General features: G+C 40.0%; 1 protein-coding gene across 4 annotated transcripts in view; it reads left to right on the top strand.

Moving 5' to 3' along the window:
• Nucleotides 1-17539, top strand: part of TENM1 (teneurin transmembrane protein 1) — a 322407-nt gene that overhangs the window by 264362 nt on the left and 40506 nt on the right. For all 4 annotated transcript variants that reach the window (XM_071813435.1, XM_065846203.2, XM_071813434.1 and 1 more), the window contains 2 exons: nucleotides 994-1226; nucleotides 11170-11324. In XM_071813435.1, coding sequence (XP_071669536.1) covers nucleotides 994-1226; nucleotides 11170-11324 — 388 coding nt within the window. The remainder of the gene's footprint in view (nucleotides 1-993; nucleotides 1227-11169; nucleotides 11325-17539) is intronic.

Below are 17539 nucleotides of genomic sequence, written 5' to 3'. Positions count from 1 at the left end.
GTTCTTCGCATCTGCTTTATCCAGAATCTTCCTTCCCTGGTTTGTTGTAGCATGAAAACCTGACCCTGCAGAAGGAGCTGTACCCAAGCATTGGCAACCCCACCACAAACAGACCTGCCAAAGCTGACAGGAGTAACTTGCTTCTAACTTCGTTGCAGCAACCTGGAGTAGTGTTGTACCAATGTTAATAAAATGTCCCATTAACAACCCCAACTGTGCAATTTAAAGAATCTACACCTCTCTGGATTTTTATTTTATAAGCAAGACGCACCAGGCTCAGTACACCAGCCTGGTGTGCCATGTGCTTAGGTAATTCCCTCAAACTGGAAATTAACTTTGCTCGAAAAAGAAACAAAACGTCTTGCTGGTTAGTAAGATGCAACCCAGTTCTCCAATTAGAATTTATGGTCCTGACCATTTAATTAACATATGTAAATATTTTTTTAAATAACATTTTATAATCTCAATAAGGCACTTCAGTGCATGAATCATGATGCATTAATTCATGCCTAGTTGCACTGACAGTACTTGGCCTTCTGCCTTGCTCCTGACAATACAGTCGGCAAGAATTAAGGCACTGTATTTCACACCTTCATATTTCCTAAGGTTTAGAAACAGATAAAAATAACCAAGAGTGGGTATTTGTGCCCCTGCAGAACAGTCTGTGATTCACTCCACTGCAACTCATGGATTTGTTTGCAGTGTCAAGAGTTCTAGAACTCATCAGGTATAGAAAATTGACCTTGCTTTTGATAGTAATAATGACAACTAAGCTGAAGTCACTCCAGTTAGCTTTATACTGAGCCAGGACTGTGCCTCCTGCTCAGCAGTGCTGTTTGTGGGAGCCACGTCAATGCTGGTCTCACTTATGCCTCTGTCATCCCTGAATCATTGAACAGATGTCTTCAGATAAGTAGAATACAATTTTTTATGCTGCCACAAACACATTAAAAATGAAAAACAATTTAACTTTGATGTTCTTCTCTGTTTCAGTACAAGCCCTGCTCATAAATATTACTTGGCCATTGATCCTGTGTCAGAATCCCTTTACTTGTCAGATACCAACACCAGAAAAGTCTACAAAGCAAAATCTCTCATTGAAACGAAAGATCTGGCCAAAAACGCAGATGTGGTGGCAGGAACAGGGGATCAGTGCCTTCCCTTTGACCAGAGTCACTGCGGGGACGGTGGAAAGGCGTCCGAGGCCTCTCTCAACAGCCCAAGAGGTAAGAAAAGAGCATATCTGAAGTTCTTGGTGTTGGTCATCTGTCATTTCCTTCACTTATTTAGAAACTCAAATGCAAATGGCCATACAAAAATGGGTTTGAGGTGATGATTTAACCAACTACAAGCAAGCCAAATCATTTCACAAAGCTCACTGATGTTTTTAATAGCACCAGTCCTTCATGAGGGAGCAACGTGAGCAGCAGGCTCCAGCTGGCGTCCTCTGAAATACTCTTTCCTTGTGGGGCAACACTCCTCTCTTATTACCTTTCACTTGTGAGGCGGCAGCAGTTAATTATATTTAACTTTTAAACAAATAATGTGATAGCAGAGTCAATTTTTTAGATTTGATGTGTTGAGTTGACTCTTAGAATGTTAATGGAGCTTACTCAGACACATTAATTTAGGACTGTTCAAATCAGAGAGCCAGCAAAATCAAGTTTCTTTGGAACACTAGTTTGTCCTTTACAAAATGCCCTTTACAAAACATAAGTATCTCACCTGCTGCACATGAAATAAGCATTTTGCTGCAGCCTTCCTGTGAGAAATCCTCCTGTAGTGTCACAGGCAAAACATCTGTGAAGGTTGAATCCCCACCAGCGATCCCCTTGCAGCGTGCACTGCAACTGTGAGAAAAGTCTCTGGACTTGGTGCTCTAAAGCAGCTGATTGTGCTCACCTGCCACTGAAATCCCTGGAACAAGGGTCCTCAGCACCCCCGTCGCACACTGCTCCCTCCCGCTGACTGGCTCTGAGAACGGGGTTTGGTTAGTTTTTGTGAGCTGATACAGGAAGGCTGTATTGCAGTAGAAAATTAGAATGTATATCCAGGCAGAAGTGCCTCTAAGACAAGCAAATAATCCTGTTTTAAGGCTCAGCAAGAGACACGTTGTAATTATAGAGCTACTTTAACATGTCTTCAATAGTAGAAGGTGTGAGGTAAGTGCAAATAAGTGCTAATCTTCAGGCAACTAATTAATGTAATGAATCACTTCTAAAAATAGTACAAAACAAAGGGTTTCAGATCCTTTAGCAGGAGAATGATCAATGTTTTATTGCTGATTACAATTGATTATATCTAATTAGAATACAATTAGTTGTTCCATCTTATTTACTTATTGGGGAACTATGTTGGTAAAAATTCTTAATATGCTATCTACTTTAAAAATACCCACGCATAGCTGGCTTCCTTAGCAGAAGGTTCTAGTCATAAAGAAATTAAGATCAATAAAAGTACAATTCATGAGTTCAGGGGCAGCCAGCAGATATTAAAACCTTAACTGTTAGCAGACAATGGCTTGTATACGGGCAAATTCAGGTAATGGCTCCCAGCTGCTTTTGATTTGTGCATCTACTCTAAATTACATCAGTTTGAAATTGTCAGATTTGTAATGTTTTGGATTTTAATCTCAAGAAACTATGGACTGCCACATTCCCTTTTTGTACAGGGCCTAACAAAACACAGCATCAACCTGTAGTCACCAGCACAGTACAAACAATTAGCTGTGTATTATCATAATAGCCTTAAAAGTGCATGTCCTTGTTTTCCTCTCTAGTGTAAGAGGTTGAATAACCTTGGAAAGTAGTAGGGAGTACTTACCTAGTACCCATAGATCTATTACTTATTAAGAAATTTAAAAGTCTCACTTAAATACAGTTTTATATCACTTATTTTGCTTGGTATTGGCATAATTGTCAATTAGAAGATACCATCTTTCTACTGAAATAGCATTCAAACAGTATACACAAAAGTATTTTTTCTAGGAGACAGGAAACACTGACAAAAGTGTTGGTGAGTCCATAGACTCACCAGCCTCTTACCCACATTTAAAAATACTTGAACACAAAGCAACACAATGTTATATAGTATTTGACCACAGAAATAAATTAATTGCTTCTAATTTCTCACCTCTCAGATTTTTACAGTACACAGTACACTGCCTGGTAATGCAGAAAAAGATGGAGTAATTGCCAAGAGATTAGTAAATATAATCACTTGCACTGCTTCATGACTAGACAAGATTAGCATTTATTTTTTAAACTGATGCAGAAAAACTTTTAGTTTTTTCCATTTGCCCCTTTATTTTTGTCCCGAGTATTCCTTTTTTCCTGTTACAAATGAAAAATAAATTTACCTCTTTCTTAGTAGAAAGGTAATATCCAAGAGCTCTCTTTAGTGGCCACCTGACCTTGGTTAGTTACAGCTCTGAAGTTGTATTCTCGTTTTTGCTATGGACTGCTTGTGACTCTGAATAAGGGCTTATTTGTATGACTCAGTTTATCCATTTGCAAAATTGGTAAGAAATACCTACTGTGTAACTCTTGTGAAACTTAATCCTGTTTGGCAAGATCCTCGAAAGCATGTAAATAAGTGGAAATTCAAGTACTCTTATTTGCTTTTCTGAATGAAAGGTGTTTCAAATGCTGGTTTAAGTTTTTTAAACTCATAACAGTTTTTCTATTTCAGTGGGCACGCAGGTAGGTTTTGGGAGAGTTCTACGTGATTATTTAATGATTGAAGGCTTTCATCAACTTTTATTTCTCGTTATCTTTATTTGGCAAGACTGCCTTTGCCTAGTGACCAGGCAGGAAAACATCACGAAGTCACACTAATCAATTATGATTTGATCCACTTTCCACAACTTCTGCTTTGCAGGTAACGAACACGTGTAGCTTTGTTCAGTCCCTTCCCACTTTGCTGTGAAGGACTAGAGATGGGGTTTAGTGAACATTCATCTTACACTATTGTATGTTGAGCTGACTTTGAAAGATGCTTTTAAACATGCATGGGTGATGTAGTTGAAACTTGAACTTCAATATATTATTTTAACTACAACTTTCTTTAATTCTGTAGAGATCTCAGACTAATGAGTCATGTAATAGATGACCAAGTACTTAAGCAGAATGTAAAATGATACAAGGTGGGGACATAAAATAAGATCTGTGACAAGCTGAACACATTTATTACATGAGAAGATATTGAAAATGAAGTAGTAACTACACAAGATATTAATCATTGACTGAATTTCAATCACTTGAACTTTACCAAGTAACATTTTAATTTTGGGGTGGGAAATTCTGTTTGGTGGGTTTGGGGATTTTTTCGATAAAAAGTATTTATGGTAGTGCTGGTCACCTACACCATCATATAAGCAATTCAAATTAGTATTTATAAAAGGGCATTAAAGAATAATGTCCTGCTTTTAACTAGATTAGTCGTTGAATATTGCAGCAGTAAGAAGCATTAAAATTAACAGAAATACCTGGGAGTTTTTCTCCTTATCAGTGCAAAGCCAATGCCTGGATCGAAGGCATTGAACACTTACCTACCCTGCCCTTCTGACATCAGTGGGCTTGAGACATGCAGATATATTTGATTTCCCAAGCTTAATTGACAAAGGCAGTGAGAAGCTGAGACAATCAAGTTAACACATTTTTGCTGAGCTACAGCATCTCCCAGTCAGTACACTAAGAGAAGTGTCTTAGATTAACATCTGATTTCAATTACCTTGTACTTGTGACAACCTCGGAGCACCCACACAGGACAGCCGTGCTGGAAAAGCAAACTAACTTTTGCGAAAACAGTGACTCCCTCCAATGGTTGAACGCTAATTGTCAGAAGTGATTTGCAACATTTGGAATCCCAAGCACTAAATCCAAAGATTTCAGCATCTAAGCTCCTGCAGTATCTGTTTTTTGACTCCTGAGTGCAGCCCAGGCTCTGGAACTAGAGGGCTGATGCACACAGTGGCGGTGCCTCGAGACACTGAAAACTGCATAGGGGAGAGAAAACTTGACTGCAGTGTAGTGACCTCGCTACAGATGCAGTGACCTCGAAGTAAACACCAGGGAAATGCAGAAGGTTGGAGTATGTTCTGAATCCCATGCATAAACACACCTCATACACAGCTGTAGCAAAGAACCTTTTCACTCAGAGCCTTGGCCATGAGCTAGCAGCACAAATGAAAGCTTACATTAAAAATCAGTTCTGCAGTATAGTTTTATTCATTTGCTTGCAATTACTTTACTAAGAAAATAATACTAAAAAAAAGAAAAATCGTGGTTTTGAAAATGCATTCACCCCAGTAGCTTACGTCCCAAAATAATCAGTCTTATTGCTCACTATCTGCAGCAATACTTTCTAAAGTAAATGAAGTGTAAGAACAACTGCTCAGATTAAACCTTTACATTCGTCAAATGACAGTACCCCATTTAGGTCCTGCTTGGCTAAAAGATTTCTTTTACCTTCAGCAGGATATACACCATGTTCCTAATACAGCCTTTTGTGAAAAAAAAAGACCCCCTTGTCACAGGTAATGATCAGTACTATTTATCCAGCAATCTTGCTGTTCTATAAATTCCTAAGACCTTTTCAGCCCTTCCACACAATTTAAAAAGGAAAGAAGAATGGGGTGAGATGTTTAATTAGCAGTATATAAAGTAGACAAAACAAGGTGATTTGCAACCTCAAATCATTGTCATGTATGCATCACAGACCCAGCCAAAAATTCATTTCTTGCCATTTTTGATTCAGCAAAATTTATTCCTTAATTTTCAGTAGTGGTCTTAGCGACGTGTGATTTCAGAGGTCTGGGAATCTTGTAGAACATTGAAGGTAGACTTTTTGGAAAGTAAGTTTTTCTAAATTTCATCCAGCTTTCAGCTGAATGCATAAGTTATTCACTTTTCTGCTAACCATTGTCAAGGTAAGAATGACCCCAGTCATCCAGCTCAGACTGGAAGCAGGATTTCGTTCGCAGTCAGCAGTTAAAAGTGCTGTCTGCTCCAGCTCTGCTGTTAGACATCTAAAGAGAACAACACTCGAGTGCAAGCACTGAAGTCGTGTTCCAGCTGACAAAGAACTGCTGAGTACTTTGCTGCTAGTACTGACACAGTAATGAAGTAAGGATGACAAAGATCACAAAGCAACAGACTGCAAATCACTTGAATCATATTTTGAGTGGTGTATTATGGTAACCTATAAATAACTAATTGCATAAAATTGCTTTAGTAGTTTCTAGATGGCAGCTTTAATTAAAAGCACTGGAGACATTTAGAAGTTTAGAAATGGATGGCATGTAATTTGCCCTTTTACCAACCATAAAATGGTAATTAACCAATTTGATTCACTTCTTCCTATTAAAAGTTTTATGAGAATCACAAGTTCCTTCTAAATACAGTTTTTCTTCAGCAAAAGGTGGCATTCTCTTTTATCAGGTCTCAACAGTAGTTCTAGGTATTCTTTTACAAATTCTTCAGAAGTTTAATTAGTAGTTTTCAATGTAAAATGCTCATTTGCGAAATTTTTAGCCGGGCAAAAGGTGTAAAGTAGAATTTCCAGAAGTGGGCAACATACAACTCTGGCTGCTGTTTATTGATGTGTTCAAAAAGGATTTGTTCCCAAAAAGAGTCATTTAAAATACAAGTGCAAAACTCAAGCTGGGGGGAAAGGAAAATAAAATACCTTAGTGGGGAGTTTGCTTTAATGCTTTTAATAGTACTATAAGCTTAGTTCTATTAACAATGAAATGCAAACATTTCTAGACTGAAAAATCTTATGTATAATAATCTACAAAAGTGATCAGTTTGCTTGCAAAGGGTTATTTGCATTTGTAATTGTGTATGTATGTGCGCTAAGACAGATCTGCCCAGTGAAATAATGCTTTAACCAGAATCACTTCTGAGAGCATATAACAGGAGAGGTTACAGTCAGCCTTCCATGCTTACCATGGTTATACTCAGCCCACCTACTAGGTACTATTTTGTGCAGAAAACAGTTGTAAGGATCAAAACTCTTTCTGCTGAGTCTCGCTAGTGATGGCACTTAGTAGCCACATCTGACTGCACTAGCAGCAGTTCATTTTTAATGTTAGTTGACAGAATTTAAATGGTACTGATCAAAACACCTCTGAGTGTTACAAATATTGTTCCAAGGTGTCTGTACATAAATCTACTGGAGACAGACTTTCATGAGAGCTACCGTTCTACTTTCAGATACAAAGTCTAGTCCTATGTCTGAGAGTCTCACTTACTGTTAATAAAAATGACTAGAAACAGTCCTTCAGTAGAAGAAAGTTACTCAGAAAAACAGGTTGTGCTCAGCCCCGAGTCAAAGAACAAGACTAAATCCTTGCACAAGTTTATTTTGTCCTTTCTCAGACATCGGTGTTTAATGAGGAATCTCACATCCCAGCAATGTAAGTCTGTCACTTGTGCAACGGGTCACATTTGAGCCTAAAGACAGCATCCGTTGGGCATACAGGTTAGTGCAACAGTTCCTTAAAAAAAACAATCAGATTAACAGCCCAATGCAGGCTACATCTCATTCTCTGTGCAAAGGAGAGGTACCTGAAATGACCTTTTTACTCCCTCATGGAGTGAGCAGTGTTCCTACTTGCATTTGGTGCAATTCATTACACTCAGCATGTGCATGTTTCCTCTCTGAGTTCCTCGGCGATTAAAGCACAATTGAAGTGCTGTGTGTGATTTGATTCTGCATTACGCTGTATGTCAGAAAAGGATTAAAAATAAGCTCTTGGAGTGCAGATTATGTGAAGCATCATGCACGATGTGACAAGAACATTAATGAATCCAACTCTAATAATGAATAAATTGGAACAGTTCAGCCACAAATCTGTGTTCGGTTTTCCAATTAATGCCTTATTTAGGTATTTGTCAACAAAACTTAAATGCAGAAGTAATTTTTTTTCAAAGGGGTAAAGTCATGTTGGTTTAGTAAATGGCAGGAAGCACTGGGTGCAGTAGTTCGTTGTCGAATGCATATACACTGATACTTGAAGAAACTGGCTTATTAGGAAGTACCAGGAATTTATTATCTTTAGTACAAATACCAAAGACATGGGCTTGTTTATGCCATCACACTGACATGTACTTCTCTTGTAGATAGACTGCCTTTCTGCAACGGTGGGAGAGCAAGATGTGCACTGTTAACACTAAAGGACCTTTGGTTTTCTTACATAGTCAGTGTTTGAAATCCATTCAGCAACACAGCTGAGTAGCTTTATTTAATTGCAGCATAATTTTTGATTTTTATGTGATGGATGGTTTGCAGCCAACACAGCCATCTGTTCACAGGGAAATTGCGTAAAACAGAAGATGCACTTGCCTTAGTGATACATCCCAGCCTTGTGTTACCCACGGCACGGGGCTGATCCAGGGCTGTGCTACCCAGGTGAGAAGTGGAGCTCTTTGCTTGCCACACAGCACCACCCCTCTGCAAGGGCAAACTAAGACACAGCACATGTGCTGTAGTTCCCACCCACATCAGGTTTCTGTGAACCACACCAGAAAGCAAATCAAATCCCATCTGATATCGCTCGATGATGCAGTCTCAGTAATATCACATACAACAGTCACATGCAGCAGTTCCTGATCCTCACACCTTGCCTGCCACAGCAGACCAACATGGCTTTGTCTTCTCGAAAGAAGTCTTGGGGAGACTCAGAAAGTAGTAGGAGTCTGGGATCAAAGAGACTTTTGTCTCCAACCTTCACACATCCCTGAAGAAAAAAATAAAAAATCTATAACAATTTTCTAGCAGCTTTTCCATTTACTAATACTCCCCATACAGCATAAAGCTGATCAGAGCAGGACAGAGACCAGATAGGAGGGTGGGAACCCCTGAGCATCCCCATGAGAACCACAGGAGGTGTTTCAGAGCCCAGCTTCTCCTGCTCTGTGGCCCCAAACTGGGGTGGCAGAGTCAACACAGCCACCCCTAATTCTGGCCTTCTGTGTGCACAGGTCTATCCAGTGCAAAGTCTCTTCTGCATGCGTGAGAGACAGAGGTACCATCCCTCCCCAAAAACTAGAACACACACGTTACCTCCCCAACACCAAAGCAAATCCTTCTGCTTCTCAGATGCACTCTTTACCTCAGCTCACCTTCAGTCTTTCAGGTTTATAATTGGATTTCTCAGAAGCAGACAATAGCTGTGAGCTTGCCAGTCATCCTGTAGTTTCTGAAAGCACTGTTACTCTAATTAAAGAGTAAAGATCCTCTGACGATCTGCAAGGAGACATAAGCTGCAACCTCCAAGGCCAGCAGGGAGCCAAGCCCTGAGATGGCTGCTCTTCCTTGAGCCTTTTTACAACCTCCTGGATTTTCCCCAACTGACCCATCCAGCCCCCACAGGGGATTTCAGTCCCTCAGGTGACATCCAGCCTGGCAAACTGGACATTTCAGCAGTCAGCTGTTTAACATAACAAAGTGATACAGCTTAAGCCTGTACCCTGCGGCTCTTCGGCAGCAGGGGGGAGTTTTTTGTCCCGGGTAGAGCAGGTGACAGCAGCTCCCAGCCAGATGAACACCCTGCATTGACAATTTAAAGAATTTCAACTGATGAATAGCCCTGAAGCTGGATGTAGTAGGAGTACTGGATGCTGAAGTCTAGCTACACACTAGATGGTTGTGGCCTCTGGATATTTTTTTTGTGATGATATCCTCAAACCTCAGGGTCATTTGCCTCTTCCCTTGCCCCCCAGACTCCTTACTGTCCCTTGCTCCCACCTACAGCTGCTCCTGTATACTTACAGAAATTAAATTAAGTATGGGGAAATGGGGCTCAGAGGTAAAGGAATTCGATTTGGGTTTGGTTTTTTTTCTTCTTTTTTTTAATGACGTGTGGAATTGCTGTATGAGATGCTAAACTGGTGTGCAGATAAGCGTTTTGTAAACACAGAGTACATGTAGCCTTAGTTGTGCTAAATGCAGAGGAATAAAATCAAGAACTCTGTAAGCCACTGTCCAAACCATCTGTTCAAGTCCTTTGCCTTCCATTTCTGTGTAGCAGAACATAAATTCATTATTAAAATAGCTTGCCTGTGCACAGCAGCTGCTATAATTGCACAGTTATGCAACTTTAAATGGGAAATTATGAAGTAGTTTAAAGCAAGAAATTGAGCAGTTTTGGTAGAAAGGATTTCACAAACCTAACATGAAAAGAAGTGCTTTTCTAGCTACATTTTCAACATTTCATGGGGGAAAAAAAATAAATAAATCTTACCATTCATGCACTATAGAAAAGTCCAACAAATTGAATGCAGGGAGAACTGGGGAGAAAGAGTTAGAGTGGAACAGACCAGGGCTGGGCATCAGTTGTGACATGGCTGGACTACGTGGTGGGAGACAACAGGCCCTCTGTGCCTCAGTTTCCCCGCTGAAACACACAAGACCACGACCTTTCCTTTGCGTAACCCTCGCATTCGTTTCAGGGTCCATCTCTCCTGTGCGGTGCAGCTGTGCTGGACCCATTGCCAATCCCAAAGTGGGAGAACTGAACCAGCTCCTTGTGAAGCCCATCGCTGTCAGGAGGCTGGTTCCACTCCATGACCATCATCTTGGGCAGCACTGCACTAGAATACATTCTGTAGCACAGATGTTCCTTCTGCCTGTTGAGCGGAGCCTGGTTTGCACCTTTTTTATGTGTATGAGAACAAAAGTATCTCTCACTTTCTATGGGTGCTTCTTCCTCGCTCAGACTCTCTGATAATTCAGGCAGTACAGTAATGAAAGAAAAAAAGTCTCTGCATGAGAATTAAAGAAATAAAAATGAAGAAAAATCAACTGTAAGATAAGTTTTTAGAAAAGCTACTCTTGTCCCACTTTGTGAAGGACATGAAGCAAAGTTATTGAAGAGCTTTTCTCTATGTATATAGAACTACATTACAAGCAAAGCCTCTGCTGTTTTGTTCTGTTTCTTCCTCATATATTCCTTCTTTCTCTGTAAGTCAAAGAGTCTGATATGTGGGTATGATCGTTCCGTATAGAGTTTGTATGAGTCTCAAATAAGTAATGAGTGAAAAAAAAAAAAAAGTCATACTTTTTTTAATCAGCGGGTTTTCCGAGTCTGAGAGGAAGAAATTTAAGCTCATGCTTTTAAATCTAGATAATATTAACACATTTTTACCCTTTCCCTTCATCCAGGTATCACTGTGGATAAGCACGGATTTATTTACTTCGTTGACGGTACCATGATTCGGAAAATTGATGAAAACGGTGTGATCACAACAATAATAGGTTCGAACGGCCTCACATCAACCCAGCCATTGAGCTGTGACTCTGGAATGGACATCACTCAGGTAGGCACCTGGTTTTCATGTCTTGTCACTTTTCTACACATTGTGGAGACAGATAAATTACTTTCTTGTACAAGGATTATATATCAGAATATCCTGGGTGAATTAGATCATTCTGGAATGCACAATATGGAGTGGATCTTCCTTTCACATTATTATTTTAAGGTGTACCATATATATGCAAAACCGTGCACTTGATTATTTTTTTTGCAGGAGATGGCATATGAATGTGTAGAGCAGCTTATGTAAAGAACAAATACTACTTTAGGAAGTTGCTTGCTACTCTGAGATATATCTTCTGAGGAGTTTATCGGAAGTGTAGAGTGCTTTCCTGTAGTCCAGCATTCAGAGTGATTCTTCAGTTCTTATTCCAAGAGCAGTGTAGAAGAAATTGGACTAAAAGATACCACATCTATAGTTTATGCTAAAAAAGTTATATAGATGAGCGTGAAGAAACATAAATGGTACTCTTAACTAGTCAGGGAGCCACACTTACAGATAGCACAAGAAAGGGATTGGCCTTTGCCAGTGAATACTTGAATTAATCAGCTTCACAATGAGGGAAAAGCTGTACTTGAAAAAATCTTGAGGCATTCAAGTAACATACTTAAGTTATATTACGGACTGTGTAAGCTAATAACCAGGATGCAGGTAATTTCGTGTTTCATTTTCTCCCTGCCCTTTTCTCAGTCCTTTGCAATTGGAAAATCACAGATAAAATACAGTGTGTAACAATAGTCAGAGCTTGTTCCTCATTTTTAACTAGGCTTTGAGTAATAGCAGGTGATTACCGTCTTGTATTCACATACATGAAGAATGTGGAGTCAATGTTTTGAGTAGTTCTTATCAGATTTCACAGGGACAAATGATGGAATCAAATGCCGCTGTCACAAAAGCACTTGGGGATTTCATTGCTACAGTCAAAAAGAGAAAAACATGTCCTTGCTCTGTTTCGCATGTCACTGCACCCTGAGTATTTCCAAGTGTGGGCAGAGGAACCTCAGCTTCCCTGTTCCCAGTTCTGGGACAGGCAGGCCCTTGTGTCCTCTCTTCTCCAGTAGATACGTAATTATTCCTCGTAAAGCAGGACAGGGTCCAGTGGCTTAGTTGTGCTAAAACCAAGCTTAAACTAGCCTAGGAATTGTCTTAAGATCAGATGGCTCCTGGGCACCTTGGCTCCCGCTCCAGCACGCCTGGGCGCAGAGCAGAGCCCGCAGCTGGAGGCACCAACCGGGCTCTGCTGCTGCCAACCAGCTGGCAGGAGGGACAGGGACGCTCCCCAGGGCCGAGAGCTGCCCCAAGCACATTTCCTGCTTCTTTGGTGTGTGTAACAGCCGCCTGGGGCATCAATAACCAGATTAGAGATCTGCAAGGTGCAGGGAATGGTGCCGGTGCAACGTCTGCTCCCCGCCTTCTCCTTGCAGTCTCAGCCTGGATGAATAATTGCTTTACTCGCCATGTAGCGTGTCTATTTGTGCTCAAATTTTTGCTCATTTTGCTCAGTAACAAAATGTTTCGCTAAATCTGAAATGGTGAGTTTTGATGGTTTGCAATTCCTTTTAAAAAATGCAAATAACCTTTAGCAAAGAAGTCACAACAGAGGGTCTGGCAAACATGAACATAAACTTATTTTTTAAACAGAAATTTAAAAGGTGAGCTTATGAGGCTGAGACAAAATATGCCAAATTTGTAAGTAGATTTAAAATAGCCTTAAAATCATTATTTTTTGGTAGGTTGGCTTCTTGTCAGAAGCAGGCTTTGTTTACCTACAACATAGTTCCAATGCCATGGAGAAAGGGCTTCTGCAAAATCATAGGTGAGAAAAAGCATGTCATAGAGCAGATTCTTCGTATTGCTCTCAGGACATCAGCATTCAGCTGGGGCAAGGCTTTCTTTTCATAGAGGCAGAAATAACTGGGTTTTGCCATGAACAATCCAGATGCTTCCATGCTGCAGCACCTACAGGAAGCTCCTTTCACATTTCTCAAAATTTTGCAAATGCTTCAGTATTCTGGGAAATCAATACGTGTTCTTACCACACAGATTGAGATAAGATAAATTGTAGATGCATGCCAGTAAATGTTCTAAAAAACATAATAAGTGATGGCATTTTAAAGTGTCCCTAAAAAGTAGCTAGTCTCATTTGCTAGGCCTAAGTATAGTAATACTGTATAATTTTCTGTCACTAATAGGTGAAGTTGACAGTCTTGCAGTACAGATGTACATACAGCTTTGGAAAGCATTTCTTGTTTGGAGGATTTATTTTGTGGGGATTTGAGTGAATCTACTTATTGAAATTTTTCACAAAATCCGTACTTTGTGGTTTTTCACGTACACAGTAAAACACAGATAAGAAATAGATGCCGAGAATGCATGTTCTGAACAGTAACTATATCAAATTTACTCGATAGTCTTCTTCCAAAATTGTTGCTGATAGCCAGAAAACTCCATGAAATAACCACATCCCCTTGAAGTCAAGCACATTAATCTGAAATTATAATGTATCAATGAAAATATGGGAATTATATTTTCACTTAGTCAGAAGCAATTGCATATCCTTGCAAGACTGCTGAGTTTATTCCAGAATGGCATAAACATAAATGAAAAATGAGTTTGGCCCATCTCCACTTAAATTGTTTTTTGGCCAAATTACAAATGGCATTTACATCAAGAGAATGTGAGTTGCTCACAAATTGTGTTTAGAGGGCCTTATGAAATATGTTAATAAAATCAATTCTCAAAGCTAAATATGTTCTGACAATAAAATCAATGACTTGCTCAAAATCAGTATTTCTTGATTTACCAAAGTACAAAAATGTACTCTCGAAGTAAACACGTAGAAAAACTGCCCATTGCGAAAACTGCCATAAATGACAAGCTTTCACTTTAACACGTTCACGTTAATGAATGAGTTGATTGTGAAAGGCTTTAATCATTTATTCCAATATCAGTTTTGATGGAAACACCTCTTATTAATCATTCACCACCTTCTCATTCTTAAGCACAGTACTCTGCTTTCAGAACAGGGGGAGGGAAGGCCAGCTGGGGTTGAAAAGATTATATGTTGTAGCAAATAAACCACCAACCTCTGACTAATTACTTCGATCTCATGCTTCACTGTGAGGATGTTAATCTGAATTTAGAAGGAAAAGGACATTCAGTGGAGGTGTTTATATGATATGCCAGTGTTTTCAGTAGTATTTCAGCACGTAAAAAAAACTTGGATGACTCTTCTACTCAGCACAAATTATTTTAGTGTTCTCCAATTAGCTAATAAGGAGCACATCTAAAGAAAACGGATCTTCAAGCGAGGTTTATGAATGTATACGTATATACTCAACACTTAGAGTGCCAGGATTTTAGCAGACATCTACTTTAAAACCAGTCATTCCAGTATCTTTCATTCTGGTAGAGCTGGTCATAGTTTTTGAAAATGCTGACTGAAACCTTGAATACTAGAACATGAACAAGAGCTAAATTTTAAAGGCAACATATTTTTCAAGAATGTCAAAAGGTGGTAATGATCTTTTTAATATTCACCTTGCTAATCTGCAGTACCCAGGATCTGAATGCTGGACTTTTCATTTGGGTGCCCCTGCTGCTCAGTCCTTGGCTTCTTCTAGGTCTGGTTCCTATTCTTCATTTGTTCTTTGGAAACTGTTTTGTTGTACATGAATTGAATGAATAATAAACCCATGTTGAACCTTATACTTTCTCATCTGAGTTGGAGGCCCCATGAATTGAGCTAACTGATCTCCCAGCTGTGTGTTCTGTATCTCCTTCTGTCAAATCAAAGCCCAGCTAAAGAGAACAGAATTACCTGCTCAATGTTCTTCCCTCACTGCACCCTTTGGGTAGGAAGGCTGTTGTAGGTACTCTAATTCAGGGACATAGGCTTTGGTCTAAAATACTCCTACTGACTTCTTGAATTGCTGCAATGCTGACTGCTCTCTGAACTTGCCACAAACCACAAGAGGAGCGCTGTAGGGAGAGACTGGGATGGAGTGTGAAAGAAGGGAAAGAGAGGGGGTCATCATCCTGTTTCACTGCCTGATGGATTTGGGTTTGATCCTGGTCTAGATCAGGGGCATCTCCAGGTTGCTTTTTTTCTCAAACATGCACACTCTCATAGTGTTTGCTGCATCCCTAGTGCATAGAGAAATTTTTTAGCCTGGTTATTGACAGAAAATGAGGGCACATGGTGTGGCTAAGTCTGTCTGTCAGAATTCTTTTCCTTGCCGTAAATCAAAATCTTGGGACAATTTCAAACACATTTGTAGAGGAACACCAGCCTTCACAGCAATTAAATTCCTACATGTTCCATAAAAAATATTAATCCAGTTGGAGGAGAGGGACCTAAAGTGGCCTTTCAAAAGGAAATATTGCAGCATGAGCTTTCTTTTATTAAACTCCAGAGATTCCACTCAGGATCTAATAAATGCTCCATTCACAGGAAAAGCTTCATTTAGTGCTTGGATCTTATTAAACTCTCAAGTCAGTCAGCCATGAGACGGAAGTCCTTAGGAAACCAGACTTCATTAGATCCAGTGCTCACAGAAGTTATATTGATGTTGTGGGAGGTTTTGTGTGAAAGTAAAAACAGTTCAGCTCAGCTTGAGCGATAAGCTTCACTTCTCTTCTGCCTTCATTGCTGTGGTGAAAGCTGAGGAGAGAATTAGCAGATTTTTCTACCATCTTGCAATTTCATCCTGTGTCTTTCCTCCCATGACAAATATGTGGGTTGAATTTCCACCACTCTGAACCTCAAGTCATTTGTATCTGTGTGAGTGGCAGTTAGTATAATATTTGGGAAATGTTTAAACCAGTCTCAAGTACAATCCCTGCACATATAGAGTCCAGCCATTTGCAAAGCAACAGATAATGGATCCCAAGAGCTTTCTCTTAGCCCGTAAGCATGGCCTTGTTCTCCTGCTGATGTCAGTCCCACCAGGCATGAGTCTGTGCCAAAGCAACAGCTCCAGCCTGATTGATGGTGTTAATAACTGTCACTGCTGTGTTCCAAAACGAAAGGTCTGGTTTGAAGACTTTTTCTCGACATTTGCACTTCATCAGCCTTTGTTCAGCAGTTCTCCACGTGATGGAACCATCTATTTTGTGTTGCTTCACATAAGCTTCAGTGACACTGCAAAATGTTTTGCTCCCATATAAAAATGTTACTTGCGTAGGCAATTTGCTTGCATAGGTCAAATTAAAAGGCAAATTTTTAGACCAGGTTTTAAAGGTGACCCACACATGACAAGAATGGCACATTCTGGACAGCCTGCTTTGAGTGACGGAGGAGAGCGGAGAGAACAGTACATAATGCTGTTGATGACTTACTTGAAATAGTGAAGTGAGAGACCGAATGCTGGAACACAGGAGTAAAGATGAGCAGAATTGCTTGAAAATATAGTATGTATCTCAAAACTGCAAACGCTGACGTTGCTCCCGCAGTCACAAGTGCTGCAGGCGCTCCCCACCAGCATCTGCACAGGCACAATACGCTTCAGTGGCATTGTGGAAGCCTTTTGAGCAGAACAAAAAGCTTCCAGGACATGGTGACCTCACTTGAAAGCAGCAATGAGGGTCTGCTCATCGGAGCAAGCACGGCCTGAACAGAACATTCCCTGGGTACGTTTGGAGGCAGGAAAGGAAAATGTGAAAGACAAAAATATGATCTGATGAATGGGTGAGAAACAGGGAGAGTGTGCTGCCAGCATGAGGTCCAAATTGGTTCCAGGCTGAAGTACTTTTAAGCCAGGTTGAGAGTAGGATATCTCAGAGTAACTGCAGGATTACATGGAGCAAATTAATTAATTAGTATTGCAGGTCTGAGGAAGACACGCTATCTCTTTAGGTATTTATCTACATACCTGACATACGGCACTCCTGTATTGCAGAAAGCACAAAGCACTTTCTCGTTGGCTTTTTTTAACACTAGATGCATAATATTCTAATTGTGTTAGAGAGCTGCACGCCATCAAAGAGCAAAACCTGTTTTGACTGTAGCAAAGCATTGCAAAGCTACCCCTGCTCTTGATATACTTTTAGTCCTTTACCTGTGCAAGGCTTTTGATACAGTGTTCTACTTATGTGTAATTAGTATATCAGAAATATTCCAAATCTCTGAGCTGTGTTTTTCAGTGCTTTGCAAAAACATGATATATGTACATTTGTGAAATCTCTGAACGAAAAAGCACACAAAGCAGAAATGATAA

The sequence above is a fragment of the Patagioenas fasciata genome, chromosome 11 (assembly GCF_037038585.1).
Source record: "Patagioenas fasciata isolate bPatFas1 chromosome 11, bPatFas1.hap1, whole genome shotgun sequence".
Lineage (NCBI taxonomy): Eukaryota > Metazoa > Chordata > Aves > Columbiformes > Columbidae > Patagioenas > Patagioenas fasciata.
The sequence above is the reverse complement of the archived record's forward strand: the minus strand, read 5'-3'. Positions and strand labels throughout refer to the sequence as shown.